This window comes from Myzus persicae, unplaced genomic scaffold (genome assembly GCF_001856785.1).
Source record: "Myzus persicae strain clone G006 unplaced genomic scaffold, MPER_G0061.0, whole genome shotgun sequence".
Lineage (NCBI taxonomy): Eukaryota > Metazoa > Arthropoda > Insecta > Hemiptera > Aphididae > Myzus > Myzus persicae.
The window spans coordinates 80,844-106,027 of NW_019102476.1; the positions used below are offsets into that span (position 1 = coordinate 80,844).

The window sequence follows — 25,184 nt, forward strand, 5'->3', positions numbered from 1 at the left end:
ACATTTTAGGGTAAGAATATCTATACCAATCATGAAAATTCAAAAATTATTTCGAAACCAAAGTCTGCGACACAAGAAAAACGTGTTCATTTTAACAACTCTTCGGGAGATTTAGGTGGAACGAACAATCCTCATCAATTGAACGACTCGTCTACATCAATTGAACTGTTATCAAAAGACAACTGCCGAAACGTTAGTATAACGAATGTGAATTTTGAGGATAATATTCCCGATGGAAAATATACTAATGACTGTAAAGTTAACAAATTGACGGTGCAGAGAATTCCGTGTGTTAATTTAAAACCTGATCTAGTTACTCAAAAATTAGTTAATATTCAAATAAAACCAGATAATAAAAAGCTTCTACGGTAATAGAATATTAATAGTTATTTTTAAATTAAAATATTTTATTGATCCTATTTTTTTTAAATATGTTTTATATTTAGTAATTATAAACCTAATGTAGCCTACCAAGAGTTTGCTTTTGAATTAGAACGGGAAACATGCAAATGCCATTCAGTAGTTCAGCCAAAAATTTCTAATGATAAAATAGTTGCTCGTCACGAAATACGCAAAATTATATGTGGAATGTTAGATAACACGGCGTCAAACTATCCTCTTAGCGATCAATTAATTAGTCAATTGCAGAAAATAATAACAAAGTTGGAAGATACAAAATCCTTTGATTATAACGAATCAAGTGAAGTAGAAGATCTTATTGAAGAACACAGTATGGTTGGTTTTAGTGAAGAAGTAATCAAAAAAAGGTTATTGGAAATAGCTGAAAATTTAGTAGAGAACGCCAGTGATGGTACTTCAATAAAGATATATTAATAATTAATTGAGTAATTATGTATAATTTTTTTGGTAATTTTAACTAAGAACTAATTTTTTCAGGAATTTCATTTGATCAAATGTCTGTAGACATTGAAAACAATTCTCGTCAAGTGTTAAAACGACTAAGTAAAATTAAAAACTCCATCATGGCATTAAATCCAATGGTGGAAATTCCAAATTTACCTGTTAACAATAAACTTGATGATGCAGCAAAATATGTTGATGAAAGTCATACAAATCATCATCCTAGCAATATTTTGTCCCCAAAAAGTAAAATATCAATATAGCAATGTTATCTTACTAAGATTAAAATATTAAATACATTTTTTTCAATTCTTTTCTTTTTATAGATCATCATGAAATATCATCAAACCGATGTGTCAGTGTAAAAGACTTTTTGCGTCATGGTTGTAATTTCACAAGCTTGAAAATGTAAAAATCTTTGTTATTATGGAATAGCATTTATTGTATTATATATTAATTTTAAATGTACTTAGGGTTAGACTCTATAATACTATGCATTACATTTTTATTTTAGGTTTAAAAATGCATCAGTTATAAAGGAATGTGGTTCTCAAATAACATTATGCTCCAACAACGACATTAATCAAAATCAAAATATATTTAATACTCAAAGTGCTTTGAACAATCAGAACAATATATCTCAACTAAAAGTAAAAATGTGTACCAATATGTGTTTGTGATATTAAACTATTTTAATAATGAAGCAAAATAGTATTTCAGTCTTGAGTTTTCATGGACTGTAAAATTGCTTGTTAATCACTTTCTTCCTTTTTCAAAAGTCTATGCAATGCTATTATTTCTTCAAGTTTAAAAGTATTCATGTTGAAACTTAATTCAACATTTGTTGCTACCTTTTATAATATTTCATTACATTTTCATAATTATTAGTATTATTAAATCGATAACTATGGTCTTAATGTTGCACCGACAATTAGCAATTGGAGAGCCAATTAACCTAGTTTATTTTGAAATACTGTATGGGATCTATGAAATGTACAGGATTATCATTAGATTCACATGCAAAATGTATTTTTATGTCAAGCTCAAACTTATTCTAACTATTATCAACATACAGATTATTTGCATCCTTGTTTATTTTAGAACATTTTGAAAATTATCATCAGTAAGATACTCTTAAAAAATATTTTGGTTTTTATTATTTAGAAATAGTTTCAGAAATATCCAAAAATATTGTCTGTGAAAAAATTACAACATACCTGCAATGATTTCATATAATAAATCATTCCATGTTATTATAGAATACACAAATTTGAAAAACTCGTATTATTGTAAAGAAACTATACATTATAATGAATATATTTTGTATTTTCTTAAAAGTACAATGTTTCAAATAAAATTTAAAATACTATAACTTTAATCTATAGTTTAATTATTTTCATAATTGACTCTTAAAATGCCGTTCTTGTTAAAGAGCTGTTAATTCCATCATAGACTTGTACTTATATCACCTATTCCCTAAACAGGCCCTGCTAGCTATGGGCTACTAATATCCTGCTCAGAAAGAAACATATCTAAAACCCAGAACAGGGTTCTCAATGATAAACAAACAATACTATTCTAATATTAAAAGTATTCTTAATCAAAAAGTTTAAAATTATAAATAAATATAAAAAGATTTATTATGATAGTCATATTTATTTTCAATTAGTTCTGAATCAGTGTATCTTTAATGTTTAACTATATTTTTTAGAAGCATCAACTAAAATTTCAAGATCAGAGTACATTATTTGAAGATTCTGTATCATCTCAACCTCGATCAAGCCATTCAAATGCAATATTAAAACATCAATTGAAGGCATCTGATGATGAAAATCAAAATAATGACGTAAACAATTTTACTTTATATTTTCTTATTTAGTAATTTACCAGAGTAATAATGAGTATTAGTTTAATACATTCAGTGGGAAAAAACAAAATTTAATGAGGGGGGGGGGAATTATTTTGAATATTAGATATTTTATTTTTTAATATTAAATTATTTTTCACCTTTTGCACCATACATGGCCCTACATACCTTTTATATTTATGCTGGCCATACAAACTTATTGTCAAGGTATTGTTAAGGTCAGGGGCAGTGCCATAGCCAGGATTATTTTTAGGGGTAGGGGGCTACAATATTTTATTGCTAGAGCTAGGGTACTACTGGTACCTTGCATAGTAAATTTGATATTTGTGGGGGTGGGGGGAGGCTAAAGCCTCCCCCCCTCTAGCTACAGCACTGGACTCAGGGGACATCCACAGTTGGGTACCCACGAAACCCCACCCACCTTAAAAAAGTGTGGTCTCTACTCCTGGGTTTTATTCTGTGGTGTCACTGAATACCTGTAATAAAATATTGAAATTTAAAATAGAAAAATTATGATTATGCGACTACGGCTAATGGATATGATTGTGAAGCTGAAAATAGTTTGAAGATAAATTCAGGAATAAATAATACAGTTTGTAAAACCAATAATAAAGACATGATATTCAGAAGTAAGTTTTTAGAATTTGAATCATATAATTAAATTTGAAAAAAATTCTATAAAAATATTTTTAGAAAACGATCAATTAACTAAATTTGAGAAGGATAAAAACACCGAGATGTTAGAGATAAATAAAAATATTGAACATTTTCCAATCAACGATATCAGTGAGGACTATGGTGATCTTAAATCAAACATACAAGATTGGAAATTAAGTTCTTTATCATCATTGACATCCAATAATTATCAACACACAGACAAAGCACAAATTATAGACGAAAGAACACACAGTTCTGCTTCAACGACTTCTTCAATGGTAATAATACATTATAATTATTAATTATCTATGTTTAAACTTCATTCAACTTACAAGTTACAAGACTAGAAAGTAATCAAAATAATAACAAACTAGTAGAAGTTTAGTAAAATGTACAGCTTAACTCCTAAGTGAAAGTTGTAACTGTATTTTTAATAAGACTAGAAAAAATGATAATTAACTGAGAAATGTATGCATATACTTAACACATTTAAAAGGAGTTCTGAAGAAGTTTGATGTTTTAAATACATCCAAAAATAAGTTGTTGACCTAGCTTCTATTATATACTAAATTCAAATTATATTTTCATAAAAATTCATTTATTTTTGTATTTTAAACTTTAATCTTATATTGTAATTTATATAACTTCAAAGTTCCAAGTACCTACCCATATTTTAATGACAACAAATTAATGGTTATTAAATGTATTCAGTAGATTTTGGTATACCTATTTGTTATCATTGTAAAAAGTTATGTGTTTTGTACATTAAATGTGCTTATTATTCTAAAGTCATCTCTAAGCAGGATTTATAATGATTCTTTTGGACTTTTATTATTGTACACTAGGTACCACACATAAAATACAAAACATAGTCCCCTACATCAATATAATGACCAAGTTAACTTAATTATATGTGTAAATAATTATGATGTTGATGTAAACAATATTTTGTGAACTATTAGATATTAATATTTTATTGTTATTTATTGTTGACATAGATTTCATTGAAACAGTCTACTCAAGAAGTTGAAAGTGAAGCTGAAAGTTTAACTAGTCTTGGAGAAGTTAACTATTTTTCTAAATGATCCACAATGTATTCGTCTGCAGGAGAAGTTAAACATAAATAAATAGTTTAAGTTGATTTAAATGTTCAAAGAAATATTATGATTTTTATTTAAGTGTTAAGAGCAGGATTTCCTTATAAACAATTATTTGAAATTGATAGCTCCTTTATTTCTAATACAGTACCTATCCTTTAGAAATATATCTATAGCAATTTCATAATTTGTGTCAATAATTTAATATTTAAGCTATACAACATTTACACAACATCTATGAATAACAATTTGTATTTTAGTGTTTTTAAAAGACAATTGCTGAATTGCTTAAGCGATCGATTAATAATTTCACTAAAATTTAATTGACCAACCATAGTTTAATGAACTATGTTTAAGGGGCCATTATAGTCATTAGAATGAAAAAATGAAAAAAATTGAAACTTATAAGAATGGGCATGCTCAACCCATTGTGACAGAGTAGGAAAAGCCAATGATACTTGAAAAAATTAATTTAGATGATATAAAATTACTTTTATTTACTCACCAATCCTCAACCACTATTTAAGGTGTAAATTTATTTATTTATTACAAGAACAATATTCCCTCAAAAAAAAACACGTTTTTCTCTTAACTATAAGTGAATTAAAGATTAAAAGATGTATAACAGAGAACAACATCGTAAAATAACATATAATAGATAGACAAGCTCTTCCACTACAGCGTCTACAGGTAATATCGTCCATCAATAATTATATGATTTAATTTATCTAGATATTTGATTAGGTAGTTATTATTAAGGTTTTGTGATATACAAAAATTAAAAATTACTATGCTACCTAATTTGCAAATTGCAATCTACAATATAATAATAAGTACCATGGCCCACCTGCACATCCCCTTTCACACGCTTATGCTTATGTCATAAAAACTAATGTCTATGGTTGCCTAATTGCAGGTCTGGAAGTGGTTAAAGCTATTTAAAAAAGTGACTGAATTAAATCATAAAAGTGCCAAAAAGTGACATATATATAAATTATAAGTAAATTCTTATAACTTACTGTTATTAAACCACTAAATATAATTTAATTGATTCTTACTTATTTATTTTTATAAAAATTATTAAAAATAAAAATTATAATAAATACAAATATTTGTTCCAAATTTCCAATTGACTTTTGTTTCCAATGTGATACAAGTAGTTTGTAGAATATAAGACAAGTCTGCACGAACAGATATTTGAGGAATTAAGTTTTTTTAACACAATACAATTCAAACACTTTTGTTTATAAACACCTACTAACAACAACAAATTTTTATAAAAAGTGACTTTAAAAGTGACTCGATTTCAAAAAGGTGAATTACTTTAAGCCCCATAAGGCCATAAATGTAGTTCTACTTGTTTTATTCATACATATGTTGGTTAAAGAAGACAATATACATCTCCTAACTCATAACCAAATCAAAGAAAATAGGAATTCCTTAGTGGTCTCGGTCTGCAATGATACACCGTTCCAGGGGCAAGCACCAAATACTAATACAAGAAAACCATTGTTTACTTCAGATTTTAAAATTGAAATCATAGTCATAAAACATTATTTAGAAGTTTCATAAAGCTAAAAAAATTAAAATTCATTCATATTATGAATGTTTGCCGTTGAAAGATTATAGGTAGTAATGTAGTATTATATTTATTTATAGACCTGTCTTTTTGTCAATAAATAAACAAAATGTTTATCATTCTTCTTAGTTCTTACGATATTACTTCATAATTCATATTTCTACGGTGACATAATTTGGTAATGTTTTTTTTAGTGTGTAATCTGTAATATTTTCTTAGTTATGTTTATGTACAGTTAGCTTACGGGAATCGGGTTTTAATGTATTTGATTCGCTGGTTTTAAAAATTCATTTGTGGGGGGTGGGGGTACGACACCCCAACCTCCCTGTAATCATTACTAATCACACCACTGATCAATGTACTTCTAACCTCACATTTATTCGTAAGTTAGTAACAATTGAACGTAAAATATAACAGTAGATAGCCCCACTAGCCAATATAATTTTGAATTGTCAAAAAATTAAAAATATTAACTCTGAATCATTCAAGCAAAGGGTTTTGACAAACCAAGATCGATGAAAATAACTTTGACTATACACAACAATTCGGGAAACTCATAAAATGTTTCGGAAATACCCAGTGACGTAAATGTAATTTCAGTTTTTAATAGAAAGGGACAAAAGTTTTGACCAGCTCAAAAGCGTTAACACAAATAAATATATTTTGTTCCTTTTCCTTGATAAAACACACATGTCACATATACACCAAGTATCAACCTTCATGCACATGCTCGCGTTCGTAACGTCCATTAGTTTAAATATGAATATATTCCAAATAATTTTTTTTTTTAACAAAATTTTATATTACCCTATCTGTTACAATTAATGAATAATAAGCTTAAGTGATAAAAAAAAATAGAACAAAACAGACAGAGAAAGACAGAGGGAAGAGACCACCCATCGACCCATTGGAGGTACTTCAGCATGATATAAATTTAAAGTTTTAATCCTTTTTTTTTTTATTAAACATAGTGTATTTACAATCTATACAATGGTATAATCAGTAAGACAGTAAGTGTGATACTGTGATGACATAATAACAAAATAACATTAATAACAGAAAAGGAAGGCTCCCAGCAGTGCCACCTGACCAGAAATTTTTTTTTTTGTTATTAAAGTATTTTTATTCAATCTGTTTCAATACATGAACAATCAGAATAAGAGATGAAGTAAATAAAATAAAATAAAAAAAATAAAAATAAAAAATAAATGATAGATTATCCCGTAGAGGCCTCCCAGCGGAGGTACTACGACATGAGTAGGACTAAATTAGGCTAGCAGGTCGCGACACCACTGTCTTTTAAGTCTTTTAACTGGGTTACCTGGGATTGAAGCAGATGATAGGTCGGAGATTAACGGATTCTTATGGCGAGCTAAGCGGCTATTGAAACGTTTATAATGAGTTTTGGCTAGTTCAGAGACAAATGGTATTTTGAGATCAGTGTGGAGGGTGTGATTAGAGACATAGAATGGAGCTTTTAGAATTGTGCGTAGAGTTTTGGATTGGAATCTTTGAATGCGGTTGATGTTGGAGATTTTGGCAGCGCGCCATAGTTGAATCCCATAAGTTCAGATGGGTCTGAGTAGGAGTTTGTAAAGCAGGTGTTTGTTAATTGTTGGAAAGTTTCATGTGCTTTGATGTTAGAAGTGAACGAAGGAGTCGGAAGCGGTCATTTAGTGTACGGGTTTTGCTAATTATGTGAGGTTTCCAAGTGAGACGGCGGTCGATAAGGATACCAAGGTAACGTATGCATTGTGCAGGGGCAAGTGGTTGATTGACCAGAAATTAGAGTTTTTTTTTTTTTATTATTATGTTTTTTATTATGTTTTTTTCATTATTGAGCAAATCTCTTGGCCATTGCCTTTTTAGCCTTCTAGGTAGGGTTACCATCATGTTTTTAGACCAAATCCGGACATCAGTTCCGTTTCCGGGGGAGGGGGGGTAAAATTAAAGTTAAACAGTATTGTTCTTTCATTAATACAATTTTATTTAAATCTATAAATAAAACGTCTACATAAGAGTTATTAGGTTAAACATGTTATAATTAATTAACTTATACTAATAAATAGAAATTAGATATTATTAATTTATACAGAGTGAACCCAGAAATCTGTCACCAAACATAACTTTCTGTATCAATATAACCACGTTAAACGGTTACCCTTATAAAATCCGGACATTTTTCAAATCCGGACGCCAATCCGGACAGGTGTTTGAAATCCGGACGTATGGTAACCCTACTTCTAGGTATAATTGAGGTAGAGGATATACATTTAACTATGGGATTTGGATGAGCTCGAAGCTTTGAGTGAAATTTAATGTAGTAGGATTTGGCTAAGTCATTGAGTGTTTTAATCCTAAAATAATAATAGTAATAATAATACTACAATGAGTACATAGTAGTTATAACTCATAAGTATTCCGAATAATAATTACTAATTTATCATTGAGTAACAATAATTTCATAGTATACAATAGAATAATTTTTCAAAATATTATGAAAATAGGCATATTTTTACGCCAATAAAATATAATAATGGTTATAATAACTAAAATTGTTATTAAATTTGAATGGCCCGAAGACTAGCGGGAACATATTTGAGGTTAAGAACGTGCGTTTACTTCACTTTCACTTCATTACTCGATGGTTTTGATTTGTAAAATTTAATCGCCTAGCAAAAATCATCACGACCGCGAGTGCATAACTGAAAATGGAATTTTCACGTTCGTTGAGGTGATCAATCAAATTGAATTGGCTAGTTTTCCAATAATTTGCATAACCTCAAAAAGCGTGGATAACGAAAGAAAAAACGGTTGGTCCGCCCCTCTTCATCACCGCACCATTATCGGGTGCCGCCACAAGCGTCATCCCCGCGATCTTCCCACGACGACCCGTCCCATCGTTCCACAACCACACTACCTCTTGGCTTTTCTCTACCCCGCTCGTGCTTCACCGGTTCCCGCGATTTATTTGTTGATATTGTTGACATCTCCCGATTGACGGACGAACGCATTAACGACGACGACTCGCCGAATGCAGCAGAGCTATCGTGTTTTCCTCACTAATTTTGTTATCGGTCTCGAACGGCCTCTGCGATTCGAATCCTGCTCGCGCGTTATCGTGACATCATCTCTGTCCGGTCGTCCACCGAAAACCGCATCCATGTAATCTGACTGGTGGTGATTTTCCCGGGCAACTGTGGCGTTCGAAGACGCTTGTATAACGATCCTTGGACGTGTCCGTCCTGCTCATCACACGTGAATCGTGCGATTCCTGTCACGATAATATCCTGTATTTCAACCGAGTACGTATGTATCCACATGATAGCTGCACACTTGCGGTTATTAGTGGTTTTATATTATTATTATTATAATATATGGACATATTATACATTATATGTGAACAGTTTCACTCATACCTACGAATGAATTTTGTGTCATTGAAGACGTCGTTGCGGACGCGTCTTGTGTGTACAGTGTGCCCGTCGAATCATAATGTCATCACCTTCTAATGACGGAAATTTAGTGAACAATATTCTAACCATAACTTCCCACGGGCTTGTGGAGAGAAGTAAACCGTTACAGTTTCATTTGAAAGTCTTTGGGGCACTGCGTAAGGGTCTGATCGAACTATTTCTACGAAATTCGGTTGACGTATGTTTACAGTTTTACATTAACGTAAAATTGTACAACATGTTATGAATTTACTTGGCAATATTTTATCTCATAAAACTGGTTTAAATCAAATATTAATTAGAATAGATGCAAAATTGATGACTTTTTTCACATTGATACTGACACTGTGGCACAATATAAAATTGTCATTTGCTTGTCCTTGCCACTTTTGAGTGCCTATGTGTGTTTGGGTAAGACTCAAATAAAGCTCGGGCTCGTCACCATGAAAATATCAGAGGATGGAAATAGGGCCATCATTTCAATTCGATGAGTTTCGAACCACGTTTGATTGCACTAAAATTGGCTTTCCCGTACTCTTGACGTGTTTTAATGAAATAAACTAAATTATAATTGGACCAGTAGAATTCAGTATCGATCGTAATTACATTGGTTATTGCTGAATAAGAAAATAATTAATAATTTTGGTACCTACATGAATTCATTAACCTGCTATTAGTCACTCTATGATCAAAATATTCTATTCCTCTCACATTTTCTAATTATTATATTTTTGTAGGTACCTATCTATTTTAGTGTATAAAAAAATATATTGTCTGTTAATTATTTATACTTACCTAATTATTTGAGAATTTTTATTTTTATTTTTCAAAAGATTTGTTTAAATGAAGTAGGTTATCAGCTTTTTCAATAAATTTCAACTTTTTAATAATTTCTTGTTTATTAGTCCCACTCTTAATTAGATGGTAGAGACTGATATACACTGACATCATAATGGTGTATTAACATATTTTTTTATCTTCAAAGTTTTCTACCACCTATTTTGATCACCAAATATCATGTATAATACTATTATGTATGAATTAGACAAACCATAACAAAATAAATGGGTATGTCAACTGCAATAGGACTTTTAGTCCAGCCAACACATTCTATATACTGATAGCAAACACCAAAAGGCAATCTCACCTATATACTAAAAATTATATTATATTATATTCTATCAATGAGAAGAGTAAAATTAGTCTTATTGACGAGATGTAAAGTGGTTGGCAAATACGCTGAGTATTACAAAGTTGTTAAGTTATTCCTAATTTAGTTTGTGTCTTGTGATGAGTCAAGCTACAATTTTCATGAACTCAAAATTTAAACTTTTTTGTCAAACTTAAATCCATTTTTAACTTTCAAACTGAAATCAGATACACACTTTTAAAATTGTAAAAGCTAATAAAGGGTAAATGGGACAAATTGGAAATTATAAGGTGTGGATATTTTTTATTTATATTGAACTTGATTTTCCTTAAACTGTTTGTAATGATGAGTTTGAAATATTTAATTTTGAGTATTAATTTCCAACAACCTTCAAAATTGTTTGAATTTCTCGAAGTTTGGGGTATTTAATAAGTTCAAGAACTCATCCTTATTATTATGTGACTAATAATTTTTTATAAATTGTTTTTTTAATTTAGTTTTGAACTATTAATTTTTGAATTTTCAACATTTTTGTTTGAACACTATACTTTTCATGTATAGCTTATAAATTTTAATTTTTGATTTCGAAACACCAGTGTTGAGTATTATAACATCTATTTTGTGGCTTGTATTCCATAGTTAATTATAGGTTTTAGTTTCTACGACCAACAAATTTATTTTCAAATAATTATTTTATCTTTTATAACTTTAAAAAATAACTAATAATATTTTGGTAACTTTGTATTTTTCTAGTTATCAACAATGGATAAATCTGAGAGGAAGAAATCTGCTGGTTTAAAAGTAATGAACAGATTTGTATATTGTATATTTTAAGTAAAAATTATATTTACTAATACTACCTATTTAACATTGATTTGTATGCTATACAATAATTTGATGTATAATTACTTCATAAAATTACTCTTTTTCAATTTTTTTCCCCAAATTTCCCAAATACATTTTTTTTTGTATGCCAAAAATTATGGGGAATCCAAAATTTTGTAGAAACCTAAAAAGGTGAAAAGTCACTTGAAGTTTGTCGTTCTTGTGGTTTTATAGACCTACTCAAGGTGGTTTTATACCAACAAATTGAGGAAAATTTTTGAACTAAATTATAAGTACCAAGTATGATTTGTTAAAACTTTGTTTTCCCCAAAACAGCATAATTTAATCATTAGTAATATACTAATAACTTTAAAGTTGTATAGTTGATGACTGTATGTCTAATTATAAACATTTTATTTTTACCTTTGAATTTGTTTTAGCGTTTTGTGTACATCCTTTCAAACTCATAATCATTTTGTATTTTTTTATAAATATTATAAAACATTAGTCAATTATACTCAGTTAAACATTTTATGTGTTGTAATACATTGATTAAGAATATATAGTAGATGATTTCTATGTTGGTATCACTGACCACCTATCTCATTAACTAGAGTACTGACAACTGTACATCGAAAGAGTTTTCTTATCCATTTTAGTTGTTCAACATTTTTAAGTTATTATATTTGCCCTTTTATTATTATGGTTTTAAAAAATGAGTACCTATATGGTAAGTTTAATATATTGTTTTTATTTTCTATAAGGTATTTCTATCAGTGTAAAAGTTATAAATTACATGCAAAACAATTTAGTGTGTATTGTTTTAGTGCAGATTAATAATAACAATGTTAAAGATAATTTGTCATAATTTAATATTTACTAATCTTATTAACTAATGTGAATATAATAAAACAAATATATTATATAATAAAACCTACCCACTTAATACTTGTGCGAATAAAAAATGCTTAATTTATGTATTATTCTTTATATAAAAACAATTTCATTTCATACCAAGAATTAAGTCTATATAGATTAGCTTATATCAAAAATAACATTCCATTTTTTTGTCGTATTAATTGTGTATTACAACAAGATTGTGTATGATGAATTTAAAAAAATATAATTATACCTAATTTTTATTTGTTTATTTTTTAGGAAACCAATAAGCTTTTAAAACCAGAACAAAGTTTTATTGGATTTGATATTGATGATGAACTATTGATAATTATTGATAATAAGAAAAAATGTAAGGTTTTTGTTTATGATACGTTTAAATAACTTTTGTATTTAACTTAAAATTTAATGTGTGTTGTACTAATTATACATTTTATAAACTTTTTTTGTTTATGACCGCGTTTAGCATTAAAAATGGAACTCAGTAAAGAAACAGGCGAACCTATGGAAATAGAAGAGCCATCAATTGTTAACAATAATCATGTTAATAAAAAGAAACAGTCTAAATCAAACTGTAAGTTGTAAAGACTATATTTGTAAACCGGCTTATGTTCTTATATTTTATATCATGTAGGTGAATGCGTTTTAAATTTTTAATATTTATATGTATTGTTTTTATAATTGATTTTTAGTAGTATCATCACCAGAACCTAATGACAAAAACAGTCGAAGTAAGAGGCTTAAGAAAGACAATTTACAATGTGATACTTTAGAATCTTCAGAATTACATGTCCCTCCTACTTTAGGTGAGTGAAAATAATGTAAAATACATCTATTGGAAAATGAACAAATTTTCCCTGTCGTTAATAGAGAAAGAAAAAAATCTCCAATTCATTCATACTCAATATAAATACACACTAAACATTAACTTCCATGGTTATTATTATATTCTAACATATTTGTTGTGTTGCTTTATTTACATCTTAATTATCTTATGTTCTTTATTGTACACACACCCATTGTTCATCACCTGAACTTCTAACTGCTGTGTATTAAAAAAATATTCTCTTAGGCATTATCATTAAACTTTATTTGATTGAATAAAATATCAATTACATTATAATTAATAAATTAATCAATTTAAATTAATAGTCAGTTGACAACTAAGTTTTATACCATTAAGATGCGGATAAAGTATAGTGGAAAACTTGGTATATTAAATTTTAATCTTTTTGAATTGGCATTTGGTATTTGGAAATGAAAATTCAAATGTGTATTGGAGTACCAACACAATATCATATATTATTTATGGTTACTAATTAAGTACTGAATAACATTATATTTTATAAATATACCTAATTCATAAAAAATTTAAATTAAAGAAATTAAAACTATAAAATAAATAAATATAGATATTAACAGCCTATGAAAAAATTGGGGTAATTCTGTCTTAGGTTCAGAGGTATAACATGAGTAAAGAACATATTATTTATACTACAACTTTTTTTTATTATATGAAGCAATGTCAAACCTTTTAAAAATATTATCCTCTATAATTTTTGTAATATGTAATTTTATTCTAAGGTCACTCAAAAAAAAAATAAATATATGAGAATTTGATGGATCTATGTTGTTAGTGTGTCTGAAGGCAAAATCAAATATTGCACTGACATCCTCTTAATAATATAAATCTAAAATTGCAATATTGAAAAATAAAAAATATCAGAAATACTTATTTGTTTTAATTTTTGTATATCTAAAAAACAATAATATTCTATTATATTTTATCAATTTCTCATTTTATTTAAATAATAAATAATTATATTGCGATTTGTTTGGGTTTTTGATTGTTTTTAAACATTTTATTTTTTATTGCAATTATAATATGATAATTACTTCACATTTTTTACTCAAAAAGAATCATATTTTTTTTTATTAATTTTAAATTGTGTACGCTAAACCTTAGTATTTAAAAAAAAAAAAGAATTATGGGTAGCTTGAGAATAATTTTAAGAGTATAAATTTGTTACACCCCACAATTCACTAGGTAGGTGTTTGGTTCAAATAATGTGTAGATTTGCACTACAATCAATAATTTTATAGTATTAAGTACCAACTAATGTAAATAATATTAAATATTAAGATTATATTTGTTTGGTTTGATATCTTATATTTACGAATTATAATGTTTCTCAGAAATTTCAAATTAAAAGGGTAACAGTTATTTATTTATGTATCTTATGTAATAAAAGTTAATAATACCAATTATATTTTTTGTTCGTTATAAGTTTCATAATATGTGTAATATTATAAAATATTTATTTCTTTTTAATATTTGTAGAACTTAGTACTCCAACATTCAACCTTACCTCTTCTAACTCTAGAACGCGCCGTAGTACAGGTAGAAAAATAAATGTTGATATCAGTGATGCTATTTATAAACTTCCATTTGAGCATGGTAAGTAAATTGTATTAATGTTCTATATTTTTGTATTATTTGTGTTTAATAATTTTTAGGATGGAAACGAGAATTAGTTTACAGAACATCGGGTGAATCTACTATTCTTAATCGGGCAAATAGAAATGGTGATGTATACTATTATTCTCCAAGTAACCGAAAACTTAGATCATTACGAGAAATTCAGGAACAATTGGACATCTCAGCTGATAAAGATCTAACTATAGAAAGTTTTACGTTTTTAAAACAACCAATTGGCATGAATGACCGGTCTAAAGAACTGATCAGAGATGCAAATTCTAAATTATCTAAAGTAATGAAAACAAATTGTATATGCTTAAAGTGAAAATATCTATTTTTTGTCTATTGTATGTAGCAAGTTATTCCATAGTCTTTAAACAATTAAGAAAAAAATTTTAATTTGCCTGCTTTACTTGGTATATTATATTAAAAATTTTTATTTCTTCCCTGCTTTTTCTTGAATTCTTAGAACCTTTGAATATCTTAAACTTCAAGAATTTTGAACAGTTAAAAATTTTTAGACTATTTTTAGTAATAACTATTAAAAAAAAATTTTAATTTAAAACCTAACAATTAAAAGTCAAAAGTTATTTTGCTTCTATTTTATAAAAAAAATTTTTAATTAAATAAAATAGAATTTTTTAAAAGTTTGTCAGCTTGCATAACTTTCAATTTTGAGTTTATGAAATAATTTTTCCTTACTAAAAAAGAACTTACAATATTATACATTTTACTAGAGTCATTTTCAATTCTTCATACATTTTTATGTTTTTAGGAAGACTCTTTTGTTGGTGTTGCCGTTAGACCTAAAAAATCTAAAACACCCGTAGTACAGCGGCCACCATTTGATTATGAATTGTCAGATGATGAAAACAACAAGTCTTCGAGTAAAATGAAAGTTGTTTTTAAAAATGCTAAGACTTCCTCAAGATCGAGATCTAAAAAAGGTAAAAGTAAATACATTTTTCACACTATTTTATTATTATTTTTTAAAATATGATAAAGGGAATCAATTTTAATTTTGTATACCAAAAAAAATATATTATAATTTGTTTGTATCTTACTATAAACTTATAAATTATAAAATTAACCAAATTCAAACAATTGGTAATGACTTGAAATTGTCAAGTGCTACTTGTATATCCCAAATAATATTAAATCTCATTGTAAAATTTTAAAATGCACACATACAGGTAATCTATCTGAAATATTAAAAAAAAAATATAATTCACAAATTTCAAAATGTGCATTCAATATAATTTTCCATTCGGTGGAACTCCCTGTCCCTGTGTATTTATCTGCTTCTTATCTGTTTGTGTTTTATTGTGCAATTTAAATTCAGAATGAACATTTTACATTATTACATAGGTAATTCAGAATCAATGAATACATCTTCATCTACACCTGAATACATATCTGAAGACTGGCAAGCTATTAAATCTAGTGCGTCACCTAAAGTTTCTTCTCCAAAACTTGATGATATTGATTTAAATGACACAACCAATAAAAGACGGTAACATATTGGCTTCATATTTTATTATTATGCTTAAACAGTTTTTTGCTTATTAGTTTATTATTTGGCTTCACAAATGTAATGCAAAATTAAGGGGTTGTTATCCTTATGCTTCCTTCATAATCCTTCCTCAATCAAACCATATACGTGAATGGATAAAAATAGGTTGTCAACATCAGATGGTGAAGTCATTATGCAGACACCTTGTGGGATACGGTGCCCCAATAGTGATGAACCTGCCACTTTAATGTGTGCTCAATGTCTGGTCTACTATCATCCAGCATGTGTAAATTTAAATGCTAATTTAAAAATTGTTGGTTATGTCTGTATAGTAAGTGATTATTTGCAGTTGTCATTATTTTTTCAAAACAACTATTCCTTTTTTATTTATATTTTTTATTTAGAATTGTCGATCTACTGTGCGACAAAGAAATAGACGTGTACAGTCTTCGCATACAGTGGTTGTTGGTGCTTCTGAACCGGAACAACTACGTGTTGAACCAATTCGTATACGACAAGTTCATCAAGCGTCAGATACACCTAACTTTATTATTGATAGAACACCAATTTCTAAAACTGAAGAAACCCATTATGAAATTGATGAATATAGTGATGATAGTGACTCTGATATAATAAATACAGTTATTTGTCAAGGAAATGTATACAAAACTACTATGGTTGATGGTAGTTTTCATGAACAGTATGTCTATGAAATGAAACAAACACGAGGACCTAGTTTGATGACTTGTGTTATTCAAGAACCTAAAAATCTGGATGAGTAAGTAAATCTATTTTTATATTTTATATCTATTGGAGGAATGTAGTAATGGACCAGGCACACAGTAGCGTTGGTCATTGGTCTTATTTGTATGAATGAGTGTATGTTAAATGTTCAGTTTTTTACTACTTTAATCATTTGATTGTGTTTGTTTTCAGATTTGAGCAGAAAGTCAGCATTCCTATATTCCTTTCAACCCCTATTTGTTATTAAATGATTGTTTCATACATGTTCTGAGGCCTAATTTTGTTTGCATGTTAAAGCTAGTGGTCTTTATATGTGCCTGGTCAAGAACATAAATAAATATTTAAGAATGCTTTCTTACAATAATAACAACAAAATAATTATAAACTTAATATTTTTTTTTCAATCAAATTTTCCAGGAATTCTGAAATGAATGGTTCAGTAAGAGAAATTGTAACACCTTTCGCATCAATGCAGTCATTCAATTACATGGTCAAATCGTTGAGGCATGTTTTTAAACATCTGAAAACGCATGAGCTTTTATCAGCTTCTAGAGTATGTACCGCCTGGCATATAATTGCAATGAATAAGTTCTTAGTAAGTTTTAACTTTAAAATTTTATGTAATGTATTTTTGCTAATTTATTATATATTTTTAGTGGCAGAATGTACGTTTAAAAAATTCTATGGTCTATGACTGGGAAAGATTCGTAGACTCTATTGATCAACAGAGAACTGATACATTAGACACTAGACGTATGTTGATACCTGTTAAAGTTGAAGAATTCGAAAGTTTTTGGTTGCGTTTTTCTAAAGCAATGAAAAGAGCACAAAAATTAAAAACCATTGAATTGTATAGATGTCCTACCCATGTAGTTGAAGATATTATTTACTCATTACCTCAAATTGAAATACTTAATGCTTCTTCAATAAAGTAATAAAGAAAATAGAATTCATTTTTTTTCAACGGTTTTAATAATTGATTTTATTTTTAGAAATCCACATGTAACAAAAGAGGCAAAAAATGTTAATGATTTGATGGTCCTAGACTTAAATTATTTGGGACAAATGACAAAGCTCACAGAATTAAGACTAAAAGGTTTAACTGGAATGAAATTGACGTCATTGCCATCATTTGAAAAATTAGTAAATTTGAAAAAAATTGTAAGTCTAGTAACAACCAATCATATATATAAGAAAATTAAATAATTATATTTACTCTTATTATTTTTACTATCATTATTTAGTCATTAACCTCTATTAAATCATTTCCAAAAGACATCTGTCCGAGTTTGGATACTATCACTGATAAAATTGAGATTTTGGAAATTGGAGATTGCGATTGCTTATCGAAGGATTTTGCAGTATCCCTTAAAAAATTTGTCAATCTGAAATCATTGAGATTAGAAAATTGCTGTGGTAGATGGGAACTATTTGCACAGGATGTTTTTACTGTTATTAGAAGTCTTGAAAAGCTCACTATTTTGGAATTGATAAACATAGAATTCACTAACTCTGTTGAAGATGAATTGGAAAAATGTTATGGTATTAAAGCTTTACTGATTATTCCTGCTTATGTGAGCCAAGTATGTATACTTATTATGTATTATATTATTATATAAAATCTATTTATTAATATTTATCCAATATTGTTTTGTTTTTTTTAGTCTGCAACTACTAACTGTCACCTAATTGATTGTCTCAAAAAACTCTCCAAGACATTAACTCATTTGGTTTGGGGATTGACTCATGAGTTACTCCGTGTTACAGACTTATTTATAACTCAATATCAGCAGAATCAGCATACTATTGGTTATAATTTAGATATATCCCAAACCAAAGAAGCAACCAACAATATACCTATACTGAGAACAAGAAAGCCCAGACAGCGACCAGGAGATGAGCTTGTTCCCGAAAAAGAAAAAGACAAGTCAGATAATGTTGATATACTTTCAGTTCCTGCTCTAGAGCAATTGTTAGATACAATGATGCCTGATGCTAAGACTAAGGTAATTAAGGTTCCCTTTTCTGGAACAGTTAGAGTTTATTTGAGTGAACACTATACTGATCTTTAAACAAAATTTGTAGTATTCATTTGTTTCTTTACATGAGAAACCTTTCACGTTATGATTCTATTTTTTGTGACCATGAAAAAAAATTTTTTGTACTTCAAGGTGGAGATTATAATAACAATTTAAATTATTAGTTATAATGTATATGTATTATATTTTACTATATGTATAATAATAACTGATCATTAAGCTTAAATATTATAATACATTTAGTAGATTTATATTTGTAATAATTTTATTTCATTTATAATTTTTTTTTTCATTTTGTAAATAATATAAATCTATAACTTGAAAAAGTAAATATTGCTATTCATTGTATAGTAATTAAATTTTGGTTCAAATCTAAATAAAATTAGGTTCAAAAACTTTTTAAGGAACAGAGATAAATTGTATGTACTTTTTATGAAAAAGAATTCATGCAGTATATAATTTTTAAAACTGAAATCAATTGTCTTTAATTTAGATATGATTTTATGATTTATTATAAAGTTTGGTACATTTTTTTTGTTATAAAATAAATAATTAAATTTCAATAACCAACTATGTATCTTGCTTAAATCCAAAAATAAAATAAAAACTGTCTTTTTGTGTCTGTTATAGTACTTGAAATAGGTACATAAAGGAAATTGAAGGGGTTCGTGCAAGAATGAGATAGATAACTCCATTTTTTTTGAAAAATGAGGTTTTGGCTGTTTATCAAGAAAAAAATTATGAGTATATCTGTGCAAGGACGAGACAATTCCGATCATTTGTATAGGAGATATAAAGTAAATGGAGTTGTCTGGTTTTTTTTTCCGTTGAAAAACCAGATAACTCTGGAGTTATCTGGTTTTTGCTCCGATTGTTGTCTACTCTGAATTTGTTTTTTTTGTCTGAAAATGATTCATAAAATCATACTTCAATAAATAAAACAGAATGAATAATAATATTTTTTTTGTATTAAAACAAATTATGAATAAATAATAAATACACGGTTCTGGTCAAAAAACAAGACAACTCCAAAAATGTAGGTTAATATTAGCTATCATCTCAAAGAAATTAAGAAAATCAAATCAATTACTACGGCATCTTTTTTTATCGTGGTCTAATGTATCTAAATTAATTGCCAAATTATATTTATCAATAATTTAAATATTTTTTAATTAACATTATTGTTTCCTGAAAAGTTTTGAAAAATGGAGTTATCTCGTTCTTGCACGAACCCCTTCAATTGTGTTTCAAGTTTTCACCCTATATAAATTGTTAATTTTTCATAACATTCTTTATTAAGAGGACGTTAAGAGTTATGAGTATTTTAAAATTGACAATTGTACTTTGTTTGTACATCTTAATACTCATAACTCTCTTTAAAATTAAAATATAATAAAAAGCCCATGAGATGCCCTCCATAATAATGTCACCTTTAATTTTAAAAAGAGGTCAATTCACTCTAATTTTTAAATTAACAGATCTAAAGGGGATCTGCTGAACATAATTTTGTACGTTATGCACTTCTAAGACGAAGACAGCACATGCGGGTATAATGTCTTCTTAACTAGCATATTGAAGACAATAATAATTTAAGTTTCTATATTAGTATTCAAAACTTGTTTATAACTAATAGTTTTTAGATGTACTCATCAACATGGGTGGATATCTTTCAATGAAAAAAAAGCCATTACAAATTCATTATGTCAAACTTTAAAAAAAAGGGAGGGGGCTTGCTGGAAAATTCTAGGCTTCCCAGTAGGCCTATCCATCCATGGTCATGCATATAAAATGTATATAAGAGCTATCGATAGTTGATACTTGATCATTATCCATAAATGTCAAGTATAACATTTTTGTATTAAATTAATTTTATAAAAAACCGTTAAATCTAAAATCTTTTAGAAACAAACAATTATGACTATATGTTATATACATTTGTAACTATTCCAAATGAAAAACGATTTGAAGACTTCATATAAAAACTTGAGTAATTATACAATTATCTAAAGGTCTATAGTGTTATATTACTCCATGATATAAATATACAAATATTATCTGTGTTTTGAAAACGTAGATTTTATACTGAGAGTTGTACAAACTACTACTAAGGTTCTTATGACTTCTGTTAATTTTGTAAATTGTCTCTTTTCAATTTTTAAAGTTGTTTATATAATAAATTGTATGGAAATTAATAAATTCAGTAAAAAAAAAAAGCTGGTAAGTGGATAATGCTGAGCTGTACATTAGGTGTCTAGAAAGTATAACTAATAGATGCGTTAAATTCTAATTCAATAATCGTTGTCCATAAAAAACAATTCTGAGCGAAGAAGACAGTCAGCCTATAATATTACTAAATAAATTGTATACTAATGTGATTAAAGTAATTTATTTAGTAGTCATTAGTACTACAATTGGTTAAATAAATTTGTGCTAAAAAAATTGCATTTGAAAATTGTATGGTACTATTTTGTCTAGGGGTAAGTGTACAATATAATAATGTACTCCAAAAGTCTCAAGTAGCCATGAACAATATTTTTATAAATTTCAACAACATAACAAATAGTTTTTTTTGGTTTTAATACACAATTTTGAACAAATAATTATTAATTTATTACTTAGATTTTTTGGTTATAGTATGAACTATTAATGAGAATCCTTGTTTTAGTTTTTAGGTACATACTTAGCTTTAAAAATAGAACATTTAATAATATTTGTTAACTTAAAAATAGTTGATTAAAATACTTATAAAAAATATTGCGTTTATGGATCATTAATATTTATCATCTGCTATTATAACAACTTATAAGCAATCTTGTATTACATTTTCAAGCTTTTTGACTCAACGAATACAATTTTACTGGCATTTATACAAATTGTATGTTGGTGAAAGACGTAAGCGCAAAAATAAATCTTACAAAAGTTCCAAAATCGCAGATAGTTACCTAACATATATATTGTTGGCATGTACTTACTACTTAGTAAACATTCCTATTTCATGTAAGCTATACTGAAAGTCAAAAATTAATTTTACAAAAACAATTACAAATAAAAAACCATATACTGTATCATTTTTGACATACCTAATATATTGGATGTAGTTTTATATTGGGGCAAATTATATGTAATTTGTAAACCATAGGTGCTTATGTCCCAAGGCCAAATAATACTATTTTTATTATAGTTAGGTACTGGCCACACGGCACACTGGTGGCTATAGAGTTTAAACCCTTCGAGAGCAGGTATGAATCAAGTTTATATATTATAAATGAATGTCAAAGTAGGTACCTGACTAGTTTTTTTTTAAAAATCAGATTCCACGGATTGGACAATTTTTTTGTGACAAAAAATAGCGATCAGGATTAAGAATGAAGACCGTTGACCCATCACGGTCTTATAATTCATGACATTTTGTCATGTTATAAATTATAATTGTTCTGAATTTCTGATGTATTAAACAATTATATATGGGGGATACTGGGATTGATAAATCTACCTTGATAATAGCACAGAATAATGATAATAGCAAATAATTACCTGTAGTGTCCAATTTTGATAAGGTTTATCTGTCTTTTACGATTACCAATGAATAATTATGACACTTGTTTTTTTATTCTTTATTTTCATACAGTGGGACATGGATTATTATCATCGTAATTTTTAGTGATTCAGTTAACAAAGAGTGTGAATAGGTATTGAATAACATTGTACAAGCTATTTGTTCTCAACAAATGCTGAAATTTTAAACTCTCACAGCAAACTTATATAAAGTAATGATATATTTTAACAAAATACTATTGTAAATCATTGGACATGGCCAAGACTGTTCATTTTTTGTATATTTACTTGTTTTATCTAAACGCACGATCATCATTGGCGTCAAATGTGTCCGTATCCATGTAAGTATACATTTTTTCGTGATTTATTTTTAAGATCTATGAATAGTGTATAGTATTTTTAAGTAAATGGTTTTTAAATAAATTCTGCATTGATGTCCATTCAATTCTCGGTCTAGAGATGTATTGCCCGACGGATGTCAAAATCTCCTGCAATCATTTGCCAACGAGACAGCCAGGTTCACGCTGTGTGTAGTAACTAATGCTCGGCCAATCACTGTGTGTGAAAAATGCGTGAACGAGTTCAATCAAGTATTCAAGAGATATGAAGAAATTCAAAAGGTTAGTAAAATTGTGAAATAATCACGAGTTGCATAATATATTAAACTGCTTTTTTGTCCTCTTTTAACAGTTACACAACAATGATAGTGAGGTGGACTGTCGTGCAGTTTTGACTAATATTGATCGCTTACAAGTTGTATACGCAAGTTATAACTATGTGTTGGACATGTGGGAAAAGGCTTCTTGCAAATGTTAGTGTTTAAATAGTTACTACAACTAATATCTATTTTTCCCACTTGTAATATAACCGATGTTTTATTTTATAACTATAGTATGTTTAAATGGTACTGTTTTCAATGAAAAGACGAGAGGAGTGATGATACGAGGTGATAGTTTAGATAAGTGTATATCAAAACACATAAATAACACAGAACATTCAAACACATCACTTTGTGCAGATTGCAAACAATACTACATGAATTTAACCGATTACTATAATAAGCATAAAAATGAGAACACATTTTGTATGGATGTCGTTGATTTGGTGAGTGAATCGATTGGCTAGTTAAGTAATTAACTTTAAAAGTTATGTTTTTAACCACTAATTTATTGTAGGTTAATAACACACAAAGTGATTGGAGTTTAAAATGGAAATGTCATGTATCCAACTATGATTCTGAATGGGTTCTACTCGTCATTTCATTTATTGTACTTTTACTGCCTATCTTATTTTATTTTATAAATTGGTTAGTATCCCAGGAAAGATCCAATATATTATTATCACGTAAGTATTTTTTTGGACTTAATTGTTAATTTGATAGTAAATAATGTTGTGGTTAACTTGAAATATTCATTGCTTCATAGAAAACCGTTGGCATCAAAGATTTACTAATAATGCAGCATCAACTTCCGGTTACGTTGTCATATCCTAAGTTAGTGTTTCTGTTGATTGGACTATCAGTACTTCAGAAATGTTTATTGCATTCATTTTACTGTGACTCAAGTATGATATAAGCTGGTAAGAAAATATGTTTATTGGTGTAACATCAATTGTTAAGTTAGTTAATCATATTTAGTGTCGACTGTGATATTTGTAAATTATGAGACATAAAAAATAAAAATATTATATGTTCAACCTAAAGTATCTGAAAACAAATTGTAACTTAATCATTATTATTATTATTGTTTTATTTTTATAGAATTATACTGTGTTATATTTTATTTTTTTGTAACTCGTCATTCTAAATGCCCAAATACTCATACACACATTGTGTCGAAGGTTCTGTATTCTTTTAATGCTAAACTGATGTAGTGGACGGTCGTTTCTACTCAACTTATCATTGAAAAATGGTGCGAAATAGTGATTGGATGCAGTTATCAATGTGTTCGTCTATTATTATTTTTCTATGTATATATAAACATGTATGAATAAATGCAAATTGTTGGTCTACAGCAATGGTCTAATTCCACATATTCCTGTCCAATGACAATTGAAACTACTGAATATTTATCTATACTATCTTAAAATTTCAAAAGATAGTAATAATATAATTATAATTCAAAAATTAATGCAAAACAACTTTTCAGAGATACTATTCTATGCGTTTATATATTTGTTAATTTCTATCATAAACATTATTTTACTGATATTTTACAGCCATTCAACTACTGATTATTGATTAAACATACCTACCTGCTAAGTGACGATGTAAGAATAAAAAAAAACTAGTTTTGTTCTAAAATTATAATGAATGATATTATTTTCATTCTTATTTTGCATAATGTATGATTAATTTTTCATTGAGTTTCGAAAGACGTGTCTGTTTAATTTGTAGATAACAGTTTTATCATCAAAATTATAATATTCAACTGAATGTTCAATAAATCGAATTGTTGATGATAGTTT

General features: G+C 27.9%; 3 protein-coding genes across 10 annotated transcripts in view; all 3 read left to right on the plus strand.

The window, feature by feature from the left end:
• Nucleotides 1-4,669, plus strand: part of LOC111032239 (putative uncharacterized protein DDB_G0286901) — a 76,043-nt gene extending 71,374 nt beyond the window's left edge. For 3 of the 4 annotated variants that reach the window (XM_022312508.1, XM_022312511.1, XM_022312510.1), the window contains 9 exons: nt 10-368; nt 447-811; nt 898-1,107; nt 1,188-1,269; nt 1,376-1,529; nt 2,573-2,707; nt 3,234-3,357; nt 3,422-3,663; nt 4,384-4,669. In XM_022312508.1, coding sequence (XP_022168200.1) covers nt 10-368; nt 447-811; nt 898-1,107; nt 1,188-1,269; nt 1,376-1,529; nt 2,573-2,707; nt 3,234-3,357; nt 3,422-3,663; nt 4,384-4,470 — 1,758 coding nt within the window. In that variant the 3' untranslated portion in view covers nt 4,471-4,669. The remainder of the gene's footprint in view (nt 1-9; nt 369-446; nt 812-897; nt 1,108-1,187; nt 1,270-1,375; nt 1,530-2,572; nt 2,708-3,233; nt 3,358-3,421; nt 3,664-4,383) is intronic. The other variant, XM_022312509.1, reaches the window with a different exon arrangement.
• Nucleotides 4,670-8,954: 4,285 nt separating this feature from the next.
• LOC111032231 lies at nt 8,955-19,333 on the plus strand. 5 transcript variants are annotated; one of them, XM_022312496.1, is made up of 16 exons: nt 8,955-9,366; nt 11,420-11,467; nt 12,650-12,740; nt 12,855-12,962; nt 13,084-13,194; nt 14,730-14,846; nt 14,906-15,159; nt 15,643-15,814; nt 16,236-16,380; nt 16,546-16,711; nt 16,785-17,158; nt 17,542-17,719; nt 17,781-18,055; nt 18,117-18,285; nt 18,369-18,707; nt 18,789-19,333. In XM_022312496.1, exons 2-16 carry the CDS (start codon nt 11,429-11,431, stop codon nt 19,194-19,196), a joined length of 2,946 nt encoding a protein of 981 aa, XP_022168188.1. In that variant the 5' UTR covers nt 8,955-9,366; nt 11,420-11,428; the 3' UTR covers nt 19,197-19,333. The 5 variants fall into 5 exon arrangements, with proteins under 5 accessions (XP_022168188.1, XP_022168187.1, XP_022168191.1 ...); XM_022312495.1 differs by having other exon boundaries at nt 13,081-13,194; nt 18,789-19,332; XM_022312497.1 differs by lacking the exons at nt 8,955-9,366; nt 11,420-11,467 and adding an exon at nt 12,106-12,221 and having other exon boundaries at nt 13,081-13,194; nt 18,789-19,332.
• Nucleotides 19,334-22,677: 3,344 nt separating this feature from the next.
• Nucleotides 22,678-24,730, plus strand: LOC111032245 (osteopetrosis-associated transmembrane protein 1-like). Its single transcript, XM_022312517.1, has 6 exons — nt 22,678-23,059; nt 23,176-23,338; nt 23,409-23,529; nt 23,611-23,822; nt 23,894-24,062; nt 24,143-24,730. The coding sequence occupies exons 1-6, from the start codon at nt 22,974-22,976 to the stop codon at nt 24,208-24,210; spliced, it is 819 nt and encodes a 272-aa protein (XP_022168209.1). The 5' UTR covers nt 22,678-22,973; the 3' UTR covers nt 24,211-24,730.
• Nucleotides 24,731-25,184: the final 454 nt, after the last annotated feature.